The sequence below is a fragment of the Equus przewalskii genome, chromosome 30 (genome assembly GCF_037783145.1).
Source record: "Equus przewalskii isolate Varuska chromosome 30, EquPr2, whole genome shotgun sequence".
Taxonomy (NCBI): Eukaryota; Metazoa; Chordata; class Mammalia; order Perissodactyla; family Equidae; genus Equus; species Equus przewalskii.
The window spans coordinates 7,433,620-7,459,128 of NC_091860.1; the positions used below are offsets into that span (position 1 = coordinate 7,433,620).

A 25,509-nucleotide genomic window follows, 5' to 3' on the forward strand; every position below is an offset into this window, starting at 1 on the left:
TTAAATTAGTACTTAGATCCCTCTGCAATGATCCTTACTCCATTATTACTTTTACTGTGGTTTTTGCCTGCTTTCAATGACAGGAGTTGGAAAAGAAGGTGTGAGTTGTTTTCAAATTTGTTTTGGTGCTGCTAAATCTATCCACAAATTTGAAAAATTAATACAGGCTTGAAAATTCTTCAATGTTGCTTTTAATGCAAGAAAAGGAAACATTCCAAAATAAGGAAACTAATACATATTACCATACAGAAATAAAGTCACAAAAACTAAACATCCTTAAGTTGTGATTTTAATACGGAGAGATTTCTTCTGAGAGCTTTGTGAGAGACGATGGATGAAGAGCAAGGCAACCAGTTGATACTACTTAATACTTATGGGACCTTCGAGCAAGTGACATTTCTGAAAGCCAGAATTTCTCTATTAAAAAGTCTGATTTTGAGGGGCTGGCTCTGCAGCCGAGTGGTTGGGTTTGCGCGCTCCGCTGCAGGCGGCCCAGTGTTTCGTTGATTCGAATCCTGGGCGCAGACATGGCACTGCTCATCAAGCCACGCTGAGGCAGTGTCCCACATGCCACAACTAGAAGGACCCACAACTAAAATATACAACTATGTACTGGGAGGCTTTGGGGAGAAAAAAGGAAAAAAATAAAATCTTAAAAAAAAAGAAAAGTCTGATTTTGAGTATGAGTTTTCAAAAAGAAATGCTATCACAATCACCTGAAAATTAAAAAAAAAAAACACAACAGGCTGGCCAAGTGGCGCAGTGGTTATGTGTGCAAGTTCCCCTTCTCGGCAGCCTGCAGTTCGCTGGTTCAGATCCCGGGTGTGGACATGACACCACTTGGCAAAAGCCATGCTGTGGTAGGCATCCCACGTATAAAGTGGAGGAAGATGGGCATGGATATTAGCTCAGGGCCAGTCTTCCTCAGCAAAAAGAGGAGGATTAGCAGTAGTTAGCTCAGGGCTAATCTTCCTCAAAAAAAAAAAAAAAAAACACAAAAAACAAAAAACAGATACCAGGGCTCCATCCCAGATCTAATGAACCTGGGGAGACCCAAGCATATGTTGAACTTGTAAGAAAGAGCTCTATAGGTGATTCTGGCACCCCTTGCTGGTTATGAAAAAACAGATCAGAGAACTTCCCAAGATTCCTTTTAAGTTTAAAAACAAAATGAAACACAACCAAAACAAAATTAAAAACACAGCACAAACATGGAGGACTGAATGGAGAAAGGGTAAGATCAAAGACAGAAAAGCTAACCTACACTTTCTGGCAGGTATTCAGCATGCTATTTTCACTAGTAAAAAATAGCTCCATTCATCCCCTCTCCCTAAAAGACAACCATACAAAAGCCCATCCAAAGCATGTTTTAATATTATTTGCCTCAATCTACAAGCAAAATGGAAAATAACTGACTTATTTAATAATTAATATAAATATAAAATGCTATCCTGAAAGGTAATCTTAGTTTCATCACTAAAATATTATAAAAGCAAAGTATCGGTTAGGTGCTCCTCCTGTGTTCAGTGAGCCCTAACACAGATCTATTTATCTTACCCAGAATCTTCTATTATGTAGTTTACCATCTCTCCCTTCTATGAGAAAATGAACTCCTGCAGGAGATGAATTTTGTTCTATCACTGTAGCCCTGGTACAAAATGAGACTTGGCACCAAGATGGCATCAACACGTATTTGTTGACTGGATGCCTGATTCTGCAATAAAAGCCCAGGTGCATGTGAATGTGCTCTTTCACTTAACCTCTAGTCTCAAAACGTTGGCTAACAGGGAGGAGAGTCGAAGGTCTCCATAAATAATTGACAAAGCAGACAATAAATGGCTCACTTCATGCTATTTTCATAAAGCTGAGTAACATTATACAGTCTTTGAGACAAATTTAACTCATTTGGACTTATTTTAAATAATCTTATAAAATAATCAACCACTTTTTCCCGCCCCCACACAAAGGCAACAAAGCTACTGTTTGAAACAAGTACACAATCACTGAGTGTCTTTTCTACACAGATATTTAATTTTCATTAGCAGTTCTATTTGTCTAAAACCTTTTAATCTAGAATGTAATCTGTTAGGATGTGAGGTTAATACACCTAATCACATGTTCGTACAGATTTTTTTTTTTTAAGGAAGATTAGCCCTGAGCTAACTGCTGCCAATCTTCCTCTTTTTGCTGAGGAAGACTGGCCCTGTGCTAACATCCACGCCCATCTTCCTCTACTTTACATGTGGGACGCCTACCACCGCATGGCTTTTGCCAAGCGGTGCCATGTCCGCACCTGGGATCCGAACCGGAGAACCCCAGGCCGCCGAGAAGAGGAACGTGTGAAGTTAACCACTGCACCACTGGGCCGGCCCCTGTACAGATTTTTATCAAATGAAACAAAAGAAATATCTGGATCCTTGAAAATAGCTAAAGACAAATAATGAGTTTACATAAGAGAAGTAATGTAGTGTTTTACATTACGAAGCCATTTCAATAGGCTCTTCTGCTTTTTAAGAATATCAACCTCTAGTCTCATTCCTTAAATGCAAACTTTCCCAAGCATTCAAGAAACCCAGGTTACTTTAAGCATTTTTTCACAATTAGTCTTTGGCAGTAGAATGGTATCTGGTTTTAGCGCTAGCATTTTAATCGTGTGTGTGTGTGTGTGTGTGTTTGCACCTAGGATCTTTTTAAGGATATTTAGTGATCTCTTGCCAGGCTATTTTAAACTTAAATGAACTAAGTCACTTTCCTACCCGATATTTCTATGACTTATAGATCTCTAACCAATTCTTTACTTTAATATGAGCCATAAAATAAGTAGGTTACCCTTTGATTTTAATTTAAATTGTGTATATTTGTTTTGATAAAACCTTTTTCTCTTCCTTTATGCTTTTAATTATGTTATTCATTTATATTTCCAATTTTTGCCAGTAGAGGGAGTAAACTACCAAAGACTAGACTTCATATAGAAATCTATTACTAAAACCTAACTTTTTAAAGGTTTAAAGTACTATCATTCACTTCTTCTAATTATAGGCACCCTTTCAAAATATCCGACAGCATATACCAAAGTCAAAATTTGTTTCTGACCTACAATTTTTCTGGTATGCCAAATAACTCCTTTTCGATCTATAAGAAGATCTAAAAAGACAGTGCACTTAGAGAGTAAAAGGTACTAATTGCATTTCTAATCATTAATTTCCCATGATGTTCTGACAGCTGCTGTATTAATACTGAACAGCACATGTGAACAAAACTCTGACTACTGATACCACAACAGCAGCCTGCTTGTTCCACTGGGTAGTAGTGGTGTTACAAAGAAGAGTACAACATGGAGAAATTATAAAGAAAAACAAGGTATACAAGTGTAGTAGAAACAAACATAAGATTGCTAGGTGACAACACATGGTATATAATCTGTGACTTTCATTTTAACTTACTTTTAATTTTATAATTCATGAATATTTCTAATCATGTATCCATACAGAACTTTTTCTAAGCATTTAGAAATACACATAAATAAAATGTTGAAATTTTATAACAAAGATATATTTTTGCAACTTGCTTTTTTATTCAACTGAGAAAATCTTCATGGTAATGCATACAAAGGATAAGCCTATTTCAAAACTTTTCATAGATTTTACTAAAGTGACCTCTGTAATACCAACTTACAGACTTCACCAACTGTCTCCCTGAATTCAACTGTTAATTGTCACTAATCCTAAGGGTGAAAAAAAATCTCATTTTAGATTAATCTAATTTCCCATGTTTTGCTAATTTTTCTCTTGATATTTTCTATGCTAATAAAATATACATAATAAAAAATTTACCGTTTTAACCATTTCTAGGCTTACAATTCAGTGGCATTAAGTATATTCACATTGTTGTGCAACTATCACCACTACCCACCTCCAGAATTTTTTCATCCTTCCAAACAGAAACTCTCCACCCAGTTAAACAATAGCTCCCCATCTTCCCAGTAACTACTATTCAACTTTCTCTATGAATCTGCCCATTCTGGGGTACCTCACGTAAGTGGAATCATACAGTATTTGCCCTTTTGTGTCTGGCTTATTTAACTTAGATAAGGTTTTCAAGGTTCATTCATGTTGCAGTATGTATCAGAATTTCATTCCTCTTTAAGGCTGGGTAATATTGCGTGTATATATACCACATTTTATTCTTTATCTGTTGATGGACACCTGGATTGTTTCCACCTTTTGGCTATGGTGAATAATGCTGCTATAAACACTGCTGTAGAAATATAAATACTTGTTTGATTCCCTGGCTTTCGATTCTTTTGGTTACATACCTAGGTGTGTAACTGCTGGATCCTATGCTAATTCTATATTTCAATTATTGAGGGACTGCCAAACCATATTCCACAGCAGCTGCCATTCTACACTCCTACCAGCAATGCACAAGGGCTCCAACTTCTCCAAGTCCTCAAAACCACTTGTTATTTTCCACTGTTGTTTTTGTAACCGTCATTGTAATGGGTGTTTATTGACTAGACCAGACTAAATTCCTTCAGTAATGTATTCAGTCATTAAATAAAACGAGTAAATCTATGGCCAATCTTCTCTTTTTTCATGAATGTTTAGTAATCCTAAAAATTATTTTAAAGTAAAGCAACAGAGGGATGAATGAGGCCCACCACAGCCAGTTAATAACCTTCTGTTGGCTATAAAAAGCTACTGCCTTAACACATACTGAAAAGCCTTCAGGTTCATTCAAATTTCACCCAGTCTACAAATACCATCAAAATACAAAAGAGAAATTTATTCCAAGTGACAAACTCACACCTCATATTAATGAATGACTAATCTCCCTCCCAGTAGATTAAGACTATGGAACCAGCATAACTATGTGAATATTTAGCCATGCTAATCTTCTGAGAGCTGGCTTAACATCACTGAATAGGTCTGCTTATGTGGTTTTGTTTACTTTTCAAGCTTATCTACGCTAATAAATCATAACTCTAAAATACTAAATAAGAAACTTGTTAATTAAGGTCATTAAACTCTTCTGACTCTGGCATTTATTTGGCAAAGGAAAGAACAAGCACCCATATCTCTTGCCTATTTTGTCATTTCACAAATCTGAAAGGGAGGGTGGAGTTAGGTCCAGTTTAGAATGGTCAAAGGGGTACCAACAATAAAAATCCGTTTTAGATATTTTTGCACATCAGAGTTTCTGTTATTTTATTATATGGTTGTCCAATAAACTAATCTTGCCCATAGAAGTTCAAATGTTACCCTAACACAAACAGATACAGATCTAAAAGGAGGTACCTGACCCTCTTGTTTTGCCCTACCTAACATCAGGATTGTTCGCTGCAAAACCAGAGCTTCACAGCTTCTCCACACTTCTGTCCCTCAAGCAATCATATACTTCGATTTGTTAGGTTCTTTTTCTTGAAAGACACACTGGCAGTAAACAGATCTAAATCTACTGCTGGTACCCTTTAATTAGATGCACAACACACATAACATTCTTCTTTTTCTCCAAGTACATTTTTAAACCATGACCAATGCAGGTGCTTTCCCAACCCTCAACATACTCACTACCCTTCTTTCAGTTATTCATCCATCTACAACAAATATTTACTGATGACTATTACTTTTTTAAGCACTAGGGATAGAGCAGTGGTTAAGAAAACAAAGATCCTGCTCTTGTATTATTTAACACCGTATTCTACTGTTGACATCCTTAGATACAGTTCTGCTATACTATTAGCTCAAGAGACCAATCTTATTTGAACCATCAACCTCTTACTAAAATTATTTGTTAAGGAAAATCCAAACAAGCAAATCACTATGTTGATGAGAAGAGTAAACAGTAAGTTTAATTTAAATAAAGTGGATATCTCCATTGAGAAAAATATATGTATTTCAAATTAATGGATGCTTCACAAATTTAGACTAACTGGAAAACAATCTGAAAAGATCCAAATTGTTGTACAATTTACTTAAGGAAATAATATCGTCTTCAATTTACATGCCCCAGAGACATATTCGGAAATACTGTAAAATTTTCCCCATATAAATAGGCAATTCCAAGGTAACTGAATTTCTTCCTATAAGTTTAAAATCATATATAAAATTTTCATACAAAGTTTGTCATTAGCAAACATACTTTGCAGAATTTACACTTGAATCACCTATGACTTGTCAGGAATTCTGAATAACCAGAATCCAATCTGTTGTGTCTTTCACTACCTACAATTTTGTGGAAAGAACACAGATTTTGGAGAAGCTGCCTCTAATACCATGCGTTTAAACTGTGGCAATGTTCAGGCTCTTCATCTCTAAGAGATAATACCTTCCCTCAAAGTGCTGTTTTAAGGAAATAAATGAAAACGTATATAAACACTTAGCATCAAACCTAGTAAGCAGTTATTTTTTAATTAAGTTTGTCAAGAATGGTGCTTGAAGCATGGAGGGAGAGGGAAGAGGGGGAACAAAGAACAAGATAAAGTAAAACATAACATCTAACCCTAAACAGGACACAGTCTAATGGAAGGAACTAAAATTACAATGCGCTAAGTGCTATAAGAGACCGAGTGTTTGGAAAACACAGACTGGGAGACGTTAACTGACACTGAGAACCCAAGGACTTACAGAAAGAGTACTGGCTCTGAAAGAAAGAGTACTGAGTTCAAGAGAATGGGAATGTGGGAAAGAACATGTCCTTTTCAGCAAAGGCTCACAACATGAAAGAACATAACATGTCCTAAGAAATGTACAATTTTATAACAGATGAATTACAGGGAAGAAAGAATGGAATGTTGGAGATCAAGCTAGTAAGACAGACTGCAACCAGGTTGTGAAGTGCCTACTATAATCTTACTAAGAAATATAAGTATGGACTTTATCTTTTGGATAATGGAAAACCATCAGAAAATTTTAAGCAAGGAAGTGACACAATCTAATTTAAATTTTATAATGATGCCACCATAAGTGGATAGCCTGGGCACAAGGAAGCAGAGCAGTAATCAAAAGCTTATTTCAAGAGAGATGGACCTGAGTTTCAATAATAGCAGTGGCAGGAACAAGAGAAAGGATATACACAAATAAGATATAGAAGGAAGAATCTAAGATTTGTCAATGGGTGGATGGGGTAGGTGGGCAAGAAGGCAGAAGAGCAAAGAATAGCTAGGGGGATAGTGCTGTCACGTGCTGAGAACCTAAGAATAAACTGTGGGAAAAGGGATTGGGACATACTGTATTCTGAGGAGACATAACAAGTGCTTACAGAAGGGAAGCAGGTGTATGTGTGAATTAAGAATGAAGATTTGGGAGTTACTTATGCAGACAAGGTAGTCAAAAGAATGACTGACCAGCAAAAGACATGTTGAGCAAGAAGAAATAGTAAAAGACTGAACCTACTGATATTTAAAGGGCAAGATGAAAAGACAACTAGAAAATCTAAGAGTAGCAGTATTCCAGAAACCAGAGAAGGAAAAGGCTTTTAAAAGGGAGGTCAGAGCTAAAAAGTGTGACATGAACAAGAGGTGAAACGAAATAAAGACCTTTAAAAGGCCATAGGATGTTTTTTTTAACTGACAGATATTTTTAAAACATTTTTCTGAGACTAAAGAATCAAAATAACATTGTAAGAACTGAAAACCATAAGACCCTTTAGAAAGCACTACCACCTTAACAATTACTACATTAATTCGGATTTCATCTCCCAAGAATACTCTTTGTATTTTAATTCTGCATCAGGGTAAATACGACTTGTACATACAAATTTTGTACAAACCATCTTTGGGGAGTCTGACAACATTTGGAACTTGTTTAATGTTTAATGTATCATGCACCATACGATAAAAGTATGGTTTAGTAATGTGTAATAATTCTTACAAGGGAAATTCAAATAAAAGGAGAGAAAAATAGAAGCAAAAGAAACCCAATTATTTGAACCCTTTGTCAATAAATTAAATCAACATGAAATAATTAATGAGACAATAGATAAAAAGCTTAAAGACTCATCAGGTCCAAGGAGCATCTTCTAAACACACAGGACATTTAAAAGTTCCTTAACATTTACTGATGCCAATCTGCTAATTAGTCTGCTAATGAGTCTACCCACAATGTATTTACTTACTGCCTTTTAATTTCTTTAGTGTCTTAAAACATACTATTAAAGTGTAACTTTGGGATTGTGAAAGGTCTATGCAAATACACTTATCCCATCACTCTACTTCCATTACGTGTCACCTCCCAAGTAGCTGTCACAATTTTTCTGTAACTTCTTTGAACATGCTTAACATGTTATTAGCACTGAGTCGAATAAACACAATTTGGATTGCAAAGTTTAACTTCTTCTCTTCAGACATTAAGACTTTTTATCTTGTGACCCATAACTCAGTTTTCTAATTCAAAAACTGAAACCAGTAGCTGCATGTTATGTAGAAATGACAAGTTTTAAAATGTCTCTATTCATATTAAATTTTAATTAATAGAAAACTGAAACAATTTCTAACCTAAACCATCAAGACAATTATCACTAAAACCAAAAATTACTTCATACAAATATGAAGGGACAGTCATTTGGCTTTGATAAGTTATTTAAACCATTACTAACTGTTAAAATTAAGCACTCGACTTGAAAGTGTCAAACGCAAAAAACAGTTCTGAGGCTTCATAATTAAAAATTAAAATAAAAAGCTAAATATGGCTAACTCTAGACCTAAATCTATGCAGTAACATTCTAAAAAACTTTTAAAAAGAATTTATAATTAAGTCTTATTTAAGCTAATGAAAATAATGTAATATAATCAGAAACTATAGTTCAACGTGCAGCATCTAGTAATAATGGCATACCTTTTCTTTCTGTTTTCTGTGCAGGGACAGAAGATGTGGGTGTAGGCAGTTTTGATAAAGTAGATGCTCCATTAGCATCAAATGATTTCTTTGGCTGGTGATCAGACTGTAGCGTAAATGGACTAGAAGGAACAGTGCTTGGGGTAGCAGTTGGATGAACCACTGGTTTGATGGGGTGCTGTACTGGCGTAGAACTACTGTGAGTCTCTGCTCTTGGCAGTCTGTAGTCTCTGTCATTGTGTCTGCTTGTCTGAGACAAAATATTCTGTGGGAGCAAACTACTGGCATCACTGGAATGCTTGTCTTCCACTTTAGTTCACAGTTCGAAAAAAGAGATGTTGGAATGACAGAAGGAGGAAGAAAAAAGATTACGTTAGAATCCTGTCTTTAACATCAGCTAATTTACCAACATACTTGTACCTCTATCTTTTCATAAAACTGCAAGACCAGTTAGAGTCTGCAGTTTTGGCTCTAGCATATAAACATCCAAATACTGGAAGAGGAATTTTAGCTCAGCTATAAATATTAATCTATACTCAGATTTCAAGTGGGCTACAAGTCTTTGGGGATTCTTTAGCACCACACCGTAGTCCAAACAAAACATTAAAAAAAAAAAAATCAATATATGGAGTTATAACCTTTTACTCAAATAAAAAACTTTTAAATATTTTAAAAATAGAAAACGTAAATGGTTCGTTCTTTTAAAATATGGACCACAGGTTCTAATAAGTGACTGAATTATCCACAGTGGTTCAACTGCAAAGGAAGAGTAGCTTTACCAGCCTGATTTTTCTGAATACTCAAGCAGCTGATTAGTGGGCTCTATGTGCTAGGGATTAAATAAACTCATTGTGGGATGGCTGAATTTATGATGAACTGTGCATTCAATAAGTAAATCAATTCATGTTTTAAATAATGCTAACAAACATCAGTGTTATAAAATCAAGTTATAGATAATGCTATCTGAAAATAGAAGTCCTACATCTGCAGCAAAGTCAGAAAAATCTACTTGCTATTATCAGTTCTATTAAAAACAGGTCCTCTTCCAATTTAAAGCCACAAAAATATTTTAAACTCAGAAATAAGTACTTCTGCTTACACAAAAAGATTACAAAAGAAGAAAAATTTGAAAAATCACAGTAATAAAATTTATATATATAAAAAAATCGCTAGCTTACATTACAATACTCTAATCAGTCACTAAAGAATTAGAGCAATTTCCAAATAGAGAAACATCTTAAGATTCAAGTACATGGTACATAATGGTATTACCAAAGGATACCCTCCCTGATGAATATTGTGTTGTTTTTTCCAATTCATGCTTCCTCCAAGTCTAGAGACCAAGACAGCACAAAGAAGGAAGTAAGCTTAAGTCTACAAGTCAGTTTTCAAGTTGTCAGTGCACAACTCCTACATGTTACACCATGACAAAAGGTACTGGGCACTGCCAAAAAAACTTCACTCATATCCCAACACAAGCTCTTAGACTTAAATGAAATTTAGTGTTATAAACTACACATATATTATCAGAAAAATGAACAAATAGACTGAGCTATCACAGCAGAATGCAAACACCTGTTGCACGATATTAACTCATCAGTAAACTATCACAGTGCATGCACATAAAACTTAAGAATACTACTACAACAGAAGCTTTTAGGGTCAAATATAACAGAAATAATACCATGCCCAATTCCCACCAATCCTGTCACTTGATTACCTAGAACTTTTATTTCCTCAACCAAGAAAACACTCTTCCAGTTCTGTATGACTACAATCAAAATGTATCAAGTAAATGTATTCCCATGAAAATGAATGATGATACTACTTCTAACATTCCTAAGTTTTGGAGAAAAACTCCAGCAGCAGCATTAGAGGAACTGAGGAAGCTATAGCTCCAGCAGCCTTCTATTCCTTGGCAACTCTAGAGAGAACACAGTTAAAGCGGCGACTATCTGCATACCTCCCCCCACCCCCGCCACCAACAAGGATATTTAGCAAATGTCTGGAGACATTTTTGGTTGTCTCTCTAAAATCTGTTTTCCTACCTTTAACTCTTTACATATAAAATCCTTCCAATCCTCCCACGTCCCCTACAGACAGACAGACAGACAGACAGACAGACAGACACACACACACACACACACACACTCTCTTCTTTTGTTGGCAGTTAGGAACCACAAACCTTAAGGTTTACCCTATATGAACACCAAGGTACTAAACATATGGGAAAACTCTGCCAACATTTTTTGAATACACAAAGTGAAGCACTTAAATGGCTTAGTGACTTTATTACTACCACAACAAGTATAGCTCGGTTGACCAATTTAAAAAAAAAAGCAGCAATATAGCTAAGGTACTTTCTCAAACATTACTTAAAACTGAAAAAGTGTGATACATGACTACATTTCAACACAATGACAGATGCACTGACTCACCATCTGCACTTCTAGAAATTCAGCTAAGGAAGTAATCAGCTAAGTGCGCAGAAATAGGAATCACAGCATTGTTTACAGTAAGAAAAGGCTAAAACACCCAAGTATCCATGGATAGAGAATTATTTATAAATGAAGGCACATGGAAAAAATGAAATACCATGCAGTCAATATAACAAGTGCAGAATTATAAACTAACAGGGAAGCATATCCTTGAAATATTACTGAACAAAACAAAGGTTAAAAACAGTAGTATCTCTCATTTTTGGTGTAAAATACATAAATATGTAATTTTTATACACATTTATGTACAGATAGAAAAAAGTGTAAGTCTGCAAATGTTCTGGGTCATGAGATTAAAAATTTTTCCTTCTTCTTACCTTTTCAATAACAAATATCCCTTGCTTTTGAAATCACAAAGAAAAAAACTCACCTATTTTTTTCTTTGTTTTTGAAAGAAAAAGATGTACAAATAATTTAAAAACACAATTCTGATTTTATTTCCTTCAAGATGGCTTATTAAAAAGACAAAAATAATATTTTTACTTCCATCAGTATTTCTATAAGATTTCTAATTCCCCCCCATCATTTACTCTATTCCAATAGAGAGGTGACTTAAATGATAGGTTATGTGGGAAAGAATAAAGTAGACATACTAGGCTGTGATCTTTTTCCTCTCTCAGAACTATTAGCCAATAAGTGGAGAGGCCTGGCCTAAGAACTAAAAAAAAATTATTTTTACACCCATTTGCTATTTTTTCTTGCTACTCCTCCCCCAATTTGTTCAGGAGGCCCACAAGCTGGGTGGCATTCTTTTTTTTTTTTTCTAACTTGGAGAGTAAAACCAGTACCTCATCTTTAATAGTTTGCCAAAAGTCAGTTACTTAAGATATTAAGTGAAATGGGACTAGAACTTAAGTCTTCTGTCTCAAAATACAATATTCCTAATTTTATGACTTCAGTACTTTAAAAGATTTTGTTTTCTAAGAATTAAGTACCATTTCACTAATATAAATCAATATCCTCTGCTGAGACCAAATACATTCTCTACTTTTTGAGTTAGAGGAGGAGAATTCCAACACTTAAGCCTAAGAATTCCAAGAACACATCTTAAAATTGTTCTCAAAATTTCATAATTTGATAAAGAGTCTAAGAACTCTATGTGACATCTAAATTTTATCCTGGACAAAGGAAGCCACTGGGAATAGAATACGTTTAGTAAAAGTTTCAAGTTCAAATTTAATTTGAATTAAAACACAAACGTATGCTACCCATATTGTCCCACTTGGACAAAATCTAGCCTCAGAAGAACATTCAGGTGTGCACACAGCATGGAGATGTTACACAGATCTATGATCATGGTGAAATCAGTTTTCGAATATAAGGATAAACAAGTTTCTCACTGCTAACACAAAACACCAACAGGTACTTTGATGTCCCTATCTGTGCATGGCTACAATTCAATTATTAGATTGGCACCCAGGGAGTTTTGGATGGGATTTCAGTGTCCAGTAGTTTAACAGGACATAATTCGGGGGGGGGGGGGCGGGGGCGGGGCAGGAAGAAAGCTCTTGTTTTAGAATGAAGTCAATCCAGGGGCCAGCCAGGGGGCAGAGTGGTCAAATTTCTGTGCTCCACTTTGGCTGCCCAGGGGGCACAGGTTCAGATCCCAGGCACAGACCTACACACCACTGATCAAGCCATGCTGTGGCAGCATCCCATATACAAAACAGAGAAGACTGGCAACAGATGTTAGCTTAGGGACAACCTTCCTCTCCAAAAAACAAAAGAAGTCAACCCCCAACATGAAATTTTATTTTTCACCAACTCAACTGCATTATAGCCATTATGGGTAGCGATGAACACATGTGTACCACTCCATCGTGTACCCTTTCCCATCTTAGCAAACAAATGGTGAAAGGTGGGGGGACAGACCCAACATAAAAGAAACCCTATATATTTCTACTTATTTTAGTTGACACATGTCAATGGCTATGCATATTGATTTGTAAAGCAAATGAACTACAAAAATGAATCAAACCTTATACTGTTTCAAAGAAAAACATTAAATACTTACTTCCACTGGCAAACCCACTAGTGGCTGTTGCTTGCATCACCTCTCTTCTGTAATCTCTATCTTTTGGGAAGCTATTAACTGCCAGCTTGTTTGCTTCTTTTTGCCTCTGTTCTCTAAAAATCAAAAATAGATAAACCCATAAAAATTAAATGAGGTACAATGAGTCTACATATAACACTTTCAGCCAAACGCTCAGAAGAAGGGAACATGGTCATATCATTTAACTGGTGTGGGAGATGGGATGGAGCAAACATGAATGTTTCTCACTGAAGGCAACACTTTACCAATTATTTATATGCCATTAACCCTACAACCAAACCTCTGTAATATTAATTCTACATATATAATGGAAACATACTATTGTCTGACAAGAAATATAAAAATTTCTCTTATAAATTATTATAAGGGACATGCATAAATGTAGACTAATATAAATTTTTTAATTAAAAATATACAGACTGTTCACAAGGCCCTTGTGGACAGTTACTTATCTGTCCTGTATTTTTTTTCATCTTTTGTTTTTTAAGGTAAAGAGAAATTATGGAAAAGACAGACAATGGGCCAACCACTGCAATTAAACTTAGAATGTTTAATGTTCTAAGGTGTTAACCTGTAAATCAAGAACAAGAAATATTATTCAATTATATTAAGAGTAAATACCTTTCAAGCCACTCTTTCGGTTTTTCCCACTGTGAAACTTCTGTTCGACAATTGTAGTAGTATTTTTTCCCAGAAGAGCTAATATGCTCAGACCAGTCATCTGCAGAATCATAAGGCTTAAAAATATATTTTTAAAAATTAGAAAATGTTAATACTATCTAACCACTTGATATAAAATATCAAGAATATCAACGGCTTTCAAAGCATACATATGGCAAAAGACTTATGAGATAAAGGTGCCCCGACCTAGGATGCAATTATCTGCATATATATCTTAGACAACCTTGGTCTAAAAAACTTTCAAAGATAACAATGGAAAACCCTATAAAACATCAAATTAAACAGAATAATAAATATTAATTAGGCACAGGAAGAAAAATGCAAAATTAGCATCTTGAATTTAGAAAAGCATTACGAAAGTTCCCCATTATCCTAATTTTAACTGCTGAAATCCAGTCACATGGGGAGGGGTTGCTGGGAACCCACTCTCAAGTGACTCGACGGTATGAGAGCACATCACTTCCAAACTCTCTAAGGCACAAAAGTAATCACAAACAGTGTAACAAACAACAACCTGCCTGTATTTACTGCTACTTGGTGGAAAAATGCACAAAAACTTTTTTTAATGTAAACACAAAGCTAATTAAAAACTATAAATTTGTTTCACATTCAAAATCCATGAGATGGGTCAAGTATTAACTAAACCTTATCTCACAAAACATATAGGATCAGCAGCATCACTCATTTTTCCTGTAACTAAAACTGGTCTTCACAAGTTCTCAGATACAGTCTCCTTAAGGTATTTTATAGGCACTATAAAATTATAATAAAATTAGAAAAATCTGCAAGTCTCAGTTTTCATGGCACTCATCTCAAAAAGGGTCAAGTTTAAGTGCCTGCACAGGCCCCAGGAAAACTGGTAGAATCCCAAGTATACTTCTAGATGAAGGGCACTATTTTTTCAAAAGAGCTTTGAGATTAAAATGAAACAATGCTATACTCTGGTAGTCTTTCTTCTGGGTTCACCAGAGTGTATATCTACCAAAAAAAAAAAAAAAACCCAAAAATAAACAAAAAAAAAACTTGAGGAAAAGAACTCTTATGCCCTGGCTACTCAGTTTTAATTTTACCAAGTAGTAAATGAGCTGAGAGAACAGAACTTACGAGTTGTCCACAGGTCACAAAACTAGTTAATGGCAGAAGAAAGGACCAAAACTCAGGTTTCCAGATGCCCATTATTTAATACACTAAATCAACACCAACTCTGGAAACGTCGTTATAATTTTGAGGGTAGCTAAAGAAATACTACAGATTCTGCCATATGTTTATGCTCTCGGGTTTACGTCCCAAGAAAATGAAGCTATTGGAAATCAGTCCTCTGCCTCCAAACCTCTAAAATCAATGGAGAGTTAATTCTCAATCCCCCTAGTTTCCAGAAGTAGGCTACACCAAGCTGCAGGGACCCATTTTGAGAAGCCCAAATTCACAAAGTTCTTCTCTACCACCAACCTCTCCCTAAACCTATATTATTATGCAAACTGAGACCTTCTGTGGATGTATCTAGAAGATTTGGTTTACTTGGCAAGGGGTTATATGGGATTACTGGACAGGTCTGAAGACAGAATAAGATTTGAAGCAGGCAGACAGAAGACATCAAGAGTAGAGCAGAGTGGTCAAGACCAATGCTCTTGTTACCTGTCCTGGAAGAGGTAAGGAGTTTGCATCAGAATATGTATTCAACACATTGCTTCCCTCGCCACAAAGTCTTGCTTTATGAAAACGAAGAAATTCAGCTCAACCAAACAGTGTATTTAACAACACAATTTACATTTTGGCACAACCTCCAGGATAGTTAGAAGTTCACACATCAGAACTCTGAACAGCATGGGTCTACAACACTGCACTAATTTTGCTTATCAAATCCTGGGTCAGTACAAGTTAACGTCTTACTTAATGAAATGTGTTCCAGAGCACAAGATTACAATCACACACCAGTAACTTTAGCTTATCTTCTCCACCCCGCTTCCATCCTCAAAAAAGGTTATGGCGGGGGAACCCCTTTAAGCAATGGGGTAATTTTTAAAATGCTGATGTGCAACAGGAAGTGTTAAATTTCTTTTCACGGTTTTGTCAGTTTTACTGAGGTATAATTGACAAATAAGATATTTAAAATGTACATAGTGATCAGTTGATATACAAATACACTGTGATAGTATTCCACTCATCTAGTTAATTAACACATCCATCATCTCACATACTTACCTTCTTTTTGGTGAGAACATGTAAGTCCTACTCTGTTAGCAAATTTCAACTATATAATACAGTGTTATCAATTATTGTTACCGTATTATACATTAGATCCTCAGGTGTTCAATTTCTTGATTTTAAAAAAAGAATATCTAAAACTAAGAACAAACAAAAGGCCTGCAAACATTTCAAGGTTTCTAAACTGGGCTTGATGTAGTCGCCAACACATGCTCTAAGGCAGCAACTCTCCAACTGTTGTCCAGGAACCCTTGAAGGATCCCGAGACCATTTCACATGATCAAAACTATTTTCATAATAATACTAAGACAATTTTGTCTTTTTTCTCCTCAAGCTATCACAAGAACACAGTGGGGTTTTCTCAGAAGCTGTACAGATTTGATATCACAAAGACTGACTGCAGAGCAGATATGAAATTATAAGTACCTTCTATTGAGTCGAGCATTAAAGAGAAACTGATGTTTTTAGAAATAGTTATTTTTCATAAAAATAGACTGCATATGCTAACATGTAATGGGTTTATAACTGATTTTTAAATGAATTATTTTTCAAATTTATCAGTTTTAATTTTTAATATGGTAAATGCTGATGACAGAGTCCACATAAACAAAAGCTCCCAATTTTCATGAATAGAGAGGTCTTGAGACTAAAAAGTATGAAAATGGTTGCTCCAAAAGAACAGCACTAAACAGTTACTGAGGCACCTATCTGCTCTCCTTCAATTCAAAATGTCTTTTAAAACTCTTATATGAATGCTGCTTTTCTCTTCTTAAAAAAAAAAAGCATCTACTTTTCCACTCTCTCCCTGAAATACGGAGTCCCATTACTTCTTTTCTAAGTTAAACTATGGAAAAGAAACAATCCTGGAATTAATTTATGAATTATTAATAAAGAATAGTTCATTAAATAACAGCATCAAAGATGGCATTCGCTGTAACAAAAAATTTCATGGCATCCTAAGAGTTCTCTGATAAATTTCTATTTTTTTAAAATTAAGTAGACTATCTTCAGGCAAGACTGCTTACAAAGAACAGATTCTAAGGGCCTCAAACTTGGCTACAAAACATGCAAAAGATTTAATTGATAACAAAAGGAACTGGAATATAAATGCAAAGTTATCTAGGACTGAATTTAAAGCACTTCCAAGCAAATCAAAATTGGCGAAGGATACTTAGAAGGAAAGATTCCAATTATAATGTCTGTAAGTAGAAATAAAATATTTTTTCCTAAATGAAGACACTCAATTCAGAGGCCTCTAAAAAAAAAAACCCACAAATACGAATAACTAATCTAAAACAGTCTACGTAACATCTCTAAGTCCTATCATGACTTAGATTAGGAAAAAGGAGGCATTCAAGAAGCTTTTCCTAAATATTTACCATGAGCAAGGCTCTGTGTTAAACAACAATAAATGTTCATCATAGGACTTAGCAGGGAACTACATGTGAATGTCTTAACGTTAATACTGAAAAAATATGGTAATTTCAACTCACCTTTCAACAGTTCACTTGATAAATATACATAAATATAAATCACCCATACAACCAAATGTCTGTGTAGATAACTCTAATATTATTACTGATTTCCCAAGAAAGATTTAAAATGTGAAAACCTCAAAGAGAAAAAAACTCACTTTTTAAAAAAGCTATTCCCTATTTTAACCTGGGCTAAAATAACGTCTTAACCTTGGTTACCTGATATTCATCTATTTATTCTTTCATTATGAAAATATTAGATGAAAGGGACTTTTATGTTTTACTTACTACCTAAAAAATTCTACTGGAAGTGATTTTAAGACAAAGAAAAAGTCAGTTTACAAGTAACCTTCAGAAATGTTCAAAAGCCGACTTCCCAGGTAAGATTAAATTAGTTTGTAAATGACATATGATGTGTCATGCCCAGTGAATACAGAATAATGAAAGAGACCACTACTTGGAGGTTAATTACACACAACAGTTGAAATCTACAGACAGGGAAACCAATTCTGAAAACACCTAACATTTAATCCATTCTGGTAATGATCTTCAGTTTCCAGTCACATAATGAAATCCCCTGACACCCTTTATGGTTTCGGTCTTTCAAGCTTATCTGATGCTTATTATTTGTTCTTTCTGATTTTACTATATTAATCCATTTCTTGAAAATCAAAATAATCAGAATCTGTTTTCCTTGAATAAGGAATTTTTTCAGCAGACAAATACCAAATGTGAACTGTCAGTGATAAATGGAGCTTCACGTTAGCGCCATTTTAATGGGTCCATTTTTCACAAAAACAGAGATATTCATTCTAAAATCTTGAGTACATGTTTTATTGAACATGACTCATCACAAGGAGTTTGATGGTAACACCTGTGAAGGTTTATCAAGCTGTTGTATCAGCCTCAACACTACCCTTCTATATTCTGTTTCCTGATGCAGGGCTGGGATAATGCAAATTACATTCTATTTAGCCAGGTGACCTTCTGTTAGATTCTGTCAATACACAGTAGGCATTAGAGGAAGACTGGAAGGCAGGGAAAGGAGAAGCCTAGCAGCCACAGTTGGTTTCAGTTTCCAGCTCTCTGCTATCCACTCCAGACCAGAACTAGCATCATCATACCACTCAGAAGTACTATCACCAGCTCTGTAGGGTTCCTCATCTAAGCTCTTAGGTTCTGATAATCCCAAACTCTTCCTTTTATTTCCCAGCCCTAAGGGGTAATCACCATATATGTGTTACCTCAGTGTTCCCTTTTGTTTTTCCAGTCCTTAATACCTGCAGTATCTGCTTAACCAATTCTGTATATGAAATTTTCTGTGTAATCTAGACCTTGATTAACGCTATCTTTAAAACTACGCTAAATTTATTTTTATGATAATGTTATTATTGATGTCTCAATTTTCTATGTAAATATACTATCCACACTGCTTCAACAAGGGACAAGAAACAATAAACTCTGAGGGTTTTCAATGCCAATCAAGGTATGATGATCACCCAAATATCCAAGGCAAAATCTGTTGGATTCAACCTACACTTCCCTAGCCTTCTAGTTGTTCTTTCCTTCCTATAACGTATTTTCCACATTGCTATCTAACATAATTTTTTAAAATGCAAATATGATGTTACTTCACCAACTTCATCCTTCAATAGCTCTCCATTGCCTTTATATAAAATTCATATTCCTTGGCAAGATATACAACTCTTTGTCGTCTGGTCCCCACTTATCCCTATAACTTGACCTCCTGCCATTTTTCCACACTATGAAAATCCTTGCAAGTTCTCCGAACATGCTATGCTTTTTCACACTTCCATGTCTTTGCAGGTGCTGTTCCTTTACATGCTGCACAAACTGTAGACCTCCTCAACTGGCTAAGTCATATCCAAGCTGTTGGGTATCATTACGTATACTTTCATACCTTCCTCATCCAAGGTGGGAGGCCCACTCTTGAAGCTCCCAAAAGCAACTTTAACATGCACTGTTTTCTTTACTTTTCAGACTCCACCACAGGCCCAAAAGCTCCTTTAAGATGGGCCACATTTTGCTAGTTCTATGTATCTACAACCTAGCATATGCTTGGCAAATTGAAACCCTATTAAATTCTTGCTGAATAAATAAATGTATCAGAACTTTCATTTGAACCTTGACTTAAAAAAACTCAAACTAAGTAATAGCAGCTACTTCATTAACAGTTACTTCATTTTAGAAATATCTAAAATTCCTAATTGGGTTTCATGCCCTTGAGGACAGGGACCTTCTATCACTTGGGTCTAGCAGAGTGCTCAATAACTATATGCTCGAGGAAGCTTATATGTAATGGAAAGAGCAAGCTCAAGTTAAACCACTTTAAGTAACTACAGCAGTTTCACTTTATATCTCAGTTATTCCTATGGTAAAATTTTGCTCTGATGAATACCAAGATGGTATCTTCTGCCTATCCTCAGTTCTATAATAAGGTTAGCTCATTAGTTCAAATACATTAAGAAAAGGTCAAATTTGGTTAAAAGCTTTTTTAAAGAAAAGACATTAGATTTAACAAGACTTGTTGTGAGGGTTTTTTTCACAATAAATTCCAAAATTTACATACTTTTTAAGTTTATATACTTACTGCATCTGAAGTTTTGCTTGGATTATTGCTTGGATTAGAAGAATGTGAATTTGAACTATGAAGAGCACTGTGGTTGTGTGAGTTTTCTTGTGGAGAGTAACTGGTCCCTTAAAAAAATAAAGAGCAAAGTGAATTATAAGTTATATTTCATGTTTAATTTAAACTGGTTTCTATCATACTACAGATCACTGTATATCCCTAAAACATCATTTTTCACATGAGCATCAGAAATATATACATATTCATACTACTTATATAAAGTATTTCTAAGTCTACTAAAGATATGGCTTAGAGAGCACACGTACTACATGAATGACAACCTATGAAACATGGAATTTCATGGAATTATGTTATTTATAACATAAAAAAGAAAACCTACGGAACTATGTTAATTATAATAGATAAGCAAAACCTCATCTATATCATTTCTAGCAACTCGTAGGTGTTTTTAGAATAAAAGTTTTTTAGGGAAAGACAGAAACACAACGTACACAGAGAAAAATGCCACAAAAATTCAACTGATACAGAACTAAAAGTCACAATGATCCTATGTTTTTGCAATTATTTTTCAATTTCTTGAATAGTCTCCACCCCTTGTTTTTTAATAGTTTCGCCAATTTTTCAATTAAAACAGTATCAACTTCTCAAAAAGTTAAGTCTCAGGGAAGGTGTTCGCTTTTAAGACAAAGAAAATGATGTCAAGTCTCCTAATAACAGCCCAACTCTACCTAAAACTTGCTTTAAAGCGACTCAAATTTTATGAATATCCTATGCATTTCAGAGACCATCAGGGATAATAGTTTTTACTGTCTTAAGAAAAGCCAAGGTATAAAAATCTAACTTTGCAAAAATACTTTAACAATACAAAAAGGTTCACCACAAAAGTCTAATTGTTAGTATTTCAATTTCATTTCACATATTTTTCAGCATCAAGATAACATAATTCAACTTTTTTTTTTTTTTTTAAAGATTTTATTTTTTCCTTTTTCTCCCCAAAGTCCCCCGGTACATAGTTGTGTATTCTTCGTTGTGGGTTCCTCTAGTTGTGGCATGTGGGACGCTGCCTCAGCGTGGTCTGATAACCATGTCCGCGCCCAGGATTCGAACTAACAAAACACTGGGCCGCCTGCAGCGGAGCGCGCGAACTTAACCGCTCGGCCACGGGGCCAGCCCCAACTTTTTTTTTTTTTTTTTTTTTTTAACTTAGCTAGCAATGGTATGGAGGCTACACTATAATGAACAAAAACTGGAAGTGGGAAGAGCAATTTAAATGGTCCAGTGGTCCAGCAGTTAGTTAGAAGTCAGAACCAGAGTTGTTATGAGCAGAAATAAATAAGCATTCCACATTCTATGAAATAATTAATCTAGACCACTTAGCAAAACTAACAACTGAAACTTAAAAAACTGAACTGAAACTATTTCAATCAACAGGGAAAACTAGATGGATAAGAAAGGTGAACTGGGACAGACAGAAGATGACTATAAGGTTTTAGATATCCAAGTGGAAATGGTCAGCAGATTTATGTAGAACTAAGAATTCAGAAGTGGATTTGGGAGTCTCTTCCATTAGAGGTGAAAGACGGGGACTCTAACTTCACCTTGCATATAGTAAATAACCAATATGAGTCAGAATGAAGTAAGTGTATGGAAAGAGAAAAGGCAATGGCGAAGATATAACGTTGGCTAGGGGCTGGCTTACAAGGGAAGCTAGAAGCAGATTCAAAGACCTGCAAGTCCTCTTAGAGAACCACTGAATCCAGGGGTGGGCTGAGGACTCCAACACACTCAGAAACAAAGAAAAAATAAACTCCAAATTTTAAAGAAAACTTTAGATCTATGCTGAAATTTGCACTTTTCAGATGTGACAAAAACTTTTTTAGGGGAGGGCCCTGTGGCTAAATGGTTATGTTTGCACACTCCACCTCGGCAGCTGAGGGTTTTGCTGGTTCAGATCCTTGGGTGCAGACATGACACCACTCATCAAGCCATGCTGAGGCAGTGTCCCTCATAGCAAAGCCAGAATGACCTATGACTAGGATATACAACTATGTACTGGGTAGCTTTGGGGAGAAGAAAAAGAAGAATGAAGAAGAAAAAAAGACTGGCAGAGATGTTAGCTCAGGGCCAATCTTTCTCACCAAAAAAAAAAAAAAAGGAAGTGAGGAACAAGATTAAGATACAATATTTTAGTCAAAGACTAAAAACATTCTTAAATAGAATCCAAAACTAAGTGAAAGAGGTTTTATAGAAAGCATGTTACGGTAAAGCAGGCCAACAGAACTTTAGATTCCAGCCAGAAGAATGTGCTTAAGAAGTAAAGGGAGGGCAGATTTGCCCCTGAATAACATGACTACAGAAAGCTCAACAAAGCTAACTCTCTATAATGAAAGCTACCATTCATACTATCATCCCCAGGGTCACAGTAATGATGGTGGTGCTGGTTATGACTTTCCAGAGCCATACCTACAGGAAGTGCTACAACACAATGTTTCTTTGAAATCTATCTTATCTTAAAAACTCACGTGAAGTTTTGTATTCTACCCCATGATGAACCTGTGTGTTTCAGGATAAGAACATAAGTTTTTTATATTAGTAGTGTAATGTAGAGTCTAAGGCTGAGCAAAAGAGTAAGTGATTTGCGGGTGGTAACATATCCGGAGCAGAGGAGAGTCGTGCATAAAGCTTGAACTCAGAAGGTTTATGCTCAATCTAGCGATTATTCAAGTGCACTAAGGAAGATAACGTAAATACTGGTGAGAGATAATCTCATGGATGCTGTTTGGCCCAACAAAGTAATGAAAGCAAAAGCTGTTTCTATGGTTGACCGCCCTTTGTGCTCTCTGTACATTACCAAGAAAAACACTCACTACTTCAAAGAGAAAAAAAACAGCACCTTGAGAAAAATAGTATTTATAGATAAGTGGGATAAAACTGGTTTTAAATGACACACATTTAAACCAACCTTGAGAAATTAAAATTAGGATTGATGAAGCAAGTTTTAAAGGTTTCTAAGAAAGGGGTGCTATTAAGAATTACTTGGGGTTTTTTTTGGGGGGGAGTGGTGGGAATAAAGGGGTTATATGTTTATGCTTGCAGCCTGAAGAATCTAGAGGGCGAGCAAAGTTCTCCTGCCAGTGCTTAACCAAAGGCAGATATGAAACGGAGATGTAACAACATGATTGGATGCTGGTATCAGACTAGAATCCAAGGGTCAGCCACCTACAACCTGCTGGGTATGTTTTTATTAACACAGTTTTATGAGAACACAGCTGCAGCCAATCATTTAAGTATTATCTATGGCTACTTTTGCTTTTTAATTGTGACAATGACTGTGTGGCTTACAAGATGAAAATATTTATTATCCAGCTCTTTAAGAAAAAGTGTGCCAACTGGGCTAGATGCTAATCTAAGTAGTTAATATAACAATGCAAGATAACCTTTTCCGTGACAGAATCTTCAATATTTAAAAGGCAGAATAACCCCTACTCGGCATCCATCAAAACTTGAGAAGCCAGACTGTAAGGGTGAGGAGGACATAACCTACAATCTGAGAAAGACAGAACCCTAGAAGAGTACTCTGGGAAACAGGCCAAAAAATGTAGTGAAACACACCTGACTCAGCAAGATTGCTCAGCATGAAGCAATTAGACTGCCTCTCATTTAGATAAGGGAACTTGGAAATAAGAGGGAAAGCAGGAAGTATATACAGTTCTATAGGATCAAACAAAGCTGGGAAATGCAACCAGCTTTCCAAAAGGTGAAACAACAGTTTTCACTCTACTCAGGGGCAAAATATTACGGCATTTATGTCCTTATTCAGACATGACAACCATGAAAATTCACTACCAGATCCTTAGACTTAGAGATTAAATCTTAATGCCCTTTACAAATAACTAGAAGGAACAGATAAGGTATATCTATAATACTAAATGAAAGATTTCAAGGACATATACCACCCCAAGCTTGTTTTCAAACTAATTAAAGCAGATAATAGGTATGACTGAATAAGGTTTGGCAGTGGATCACGAACTTCCATTAAATTAAAAAAATGTCGACTTCTAGGTTGCATCTCACAGAGATTCTGATTCACAGTATATGGAATGGGACTCCAAGATCTGAATTTTTAATAAACACTCTCAAGATGGTTCTGGTGTGGTCAGTATCTGGGCCATACTTAATTCTGTATATTCCCTTCCATTGTCTTTGTTCCTCCTCTAATCACTCCAAAACCAGAGACCACAAACAATTAAAAATAAGGGGATTTCACAAAGAAAGCCATAAATCTGCAATGGGTATTTTTGCCACAAGACGGATGTCTTCCTGAAAAACCCTGAATTCTGCAAAATGGCACACTAGAAACAAATCTTATGAGAAAAAAAAGAGTAGGAGCAAATCACTCAAAATTATGCAACTTTCTTACACCCAGAGCACTAACACAAACTTGGACAGCACAGGAAGCAGCTCAGCATGGTTGTGGATTGTTTCAGGGGATGTTAAAAATGCAAAAAAACATTAGGACAGAAATGTGGCTTGCTGGGGCTGAGAACATGGGAGTAAAGCTCTGAGCACTGAGGCTACAGTTAAAACGAGAAGTGGAGAAGGTACAACTGGCCACAGAGCCACGCAAGGCTAGGGGAAGAGACTTGACTTTTCTTTGGGGGTCTTGCCAGTGTAACAGCTGGTTGAGGGCTTTGTCCTTTCTATTTGAAGGTTATAACCCTACTCCTGCTATTCTGATTCTCCTTGTCCAGAAAAAAACAATTTCACACATGAACCAACACAACTTCAGTTTATATTGACGTCATTCTCCAATTTACCAATTGTGTATGAACTAACTGGTGGTAAAAAAGCAAAAGTTGTAGCTAACCAGACTATGTCTCTTGGGGAGGGGGGAAACATGAGATGATGTGACAATAGGCTTGCATTTGACAGTAGCCTGTAGTTGAGTCATTCTCTCTACATACATGCTATCCAAATGACAGCCACTTAGTCACATATAGCTATTGAGTACTTGAAACGTGGTTACTCTAAATTGAGATTTGCTATGTGTGTAAAATACACACTGAATTTAAAGACTTAGTACAAAAAGAATGTAAAATACCACATTAATATTTTATACTGATTACATGATGATCTATTTTTGGTATATTGG

The 25,509-nt window shown here is 35.6% G+C and overlaps 1 protein-coding gene across 12 annotated transcripts in view; it reads right to left on the reverse strand.

Moving 5' to 3' along the window:
- WAC (WW domain containing adaptor with coiled-coil) overlaps positions 1-25,509 on the reverse strand; it is an 81,384-nt gene that overhangs the window by 16,665 nt on the left and 39,210 nt on the right. For 8 of the 12 annotated variants that reach the window (XM_070601357.1, XM_070601359.1, XM_070601355.1 and 5 more), the window contains exons 4-7: positions 20,358-20,464; positions 14,007-14,122; positions 13,347-13,459; positions 8,835-9,143 (exon numbers count right to left, since the gene is read on the reverse strand). In XM_070601357.1, coding sequence (XP_070457458.1) covers positions 8,835-9,143; positions 13,347-13,459; positions 14,007-14,122; positions 20,358-20,464 — 645 coding nt within the window. The remainder of the gene's footprint in view (positions 1-8,834; positions 9,144-13,346; positions 13,460-14,006; positions 14,123-20,357; positions 20,465-25,509) is intronic. The other 4 variants (XM_070601363.1, XM_070601364.1, XM_070601362.1 and 1 more) reach the window with 1 other exon arrangement.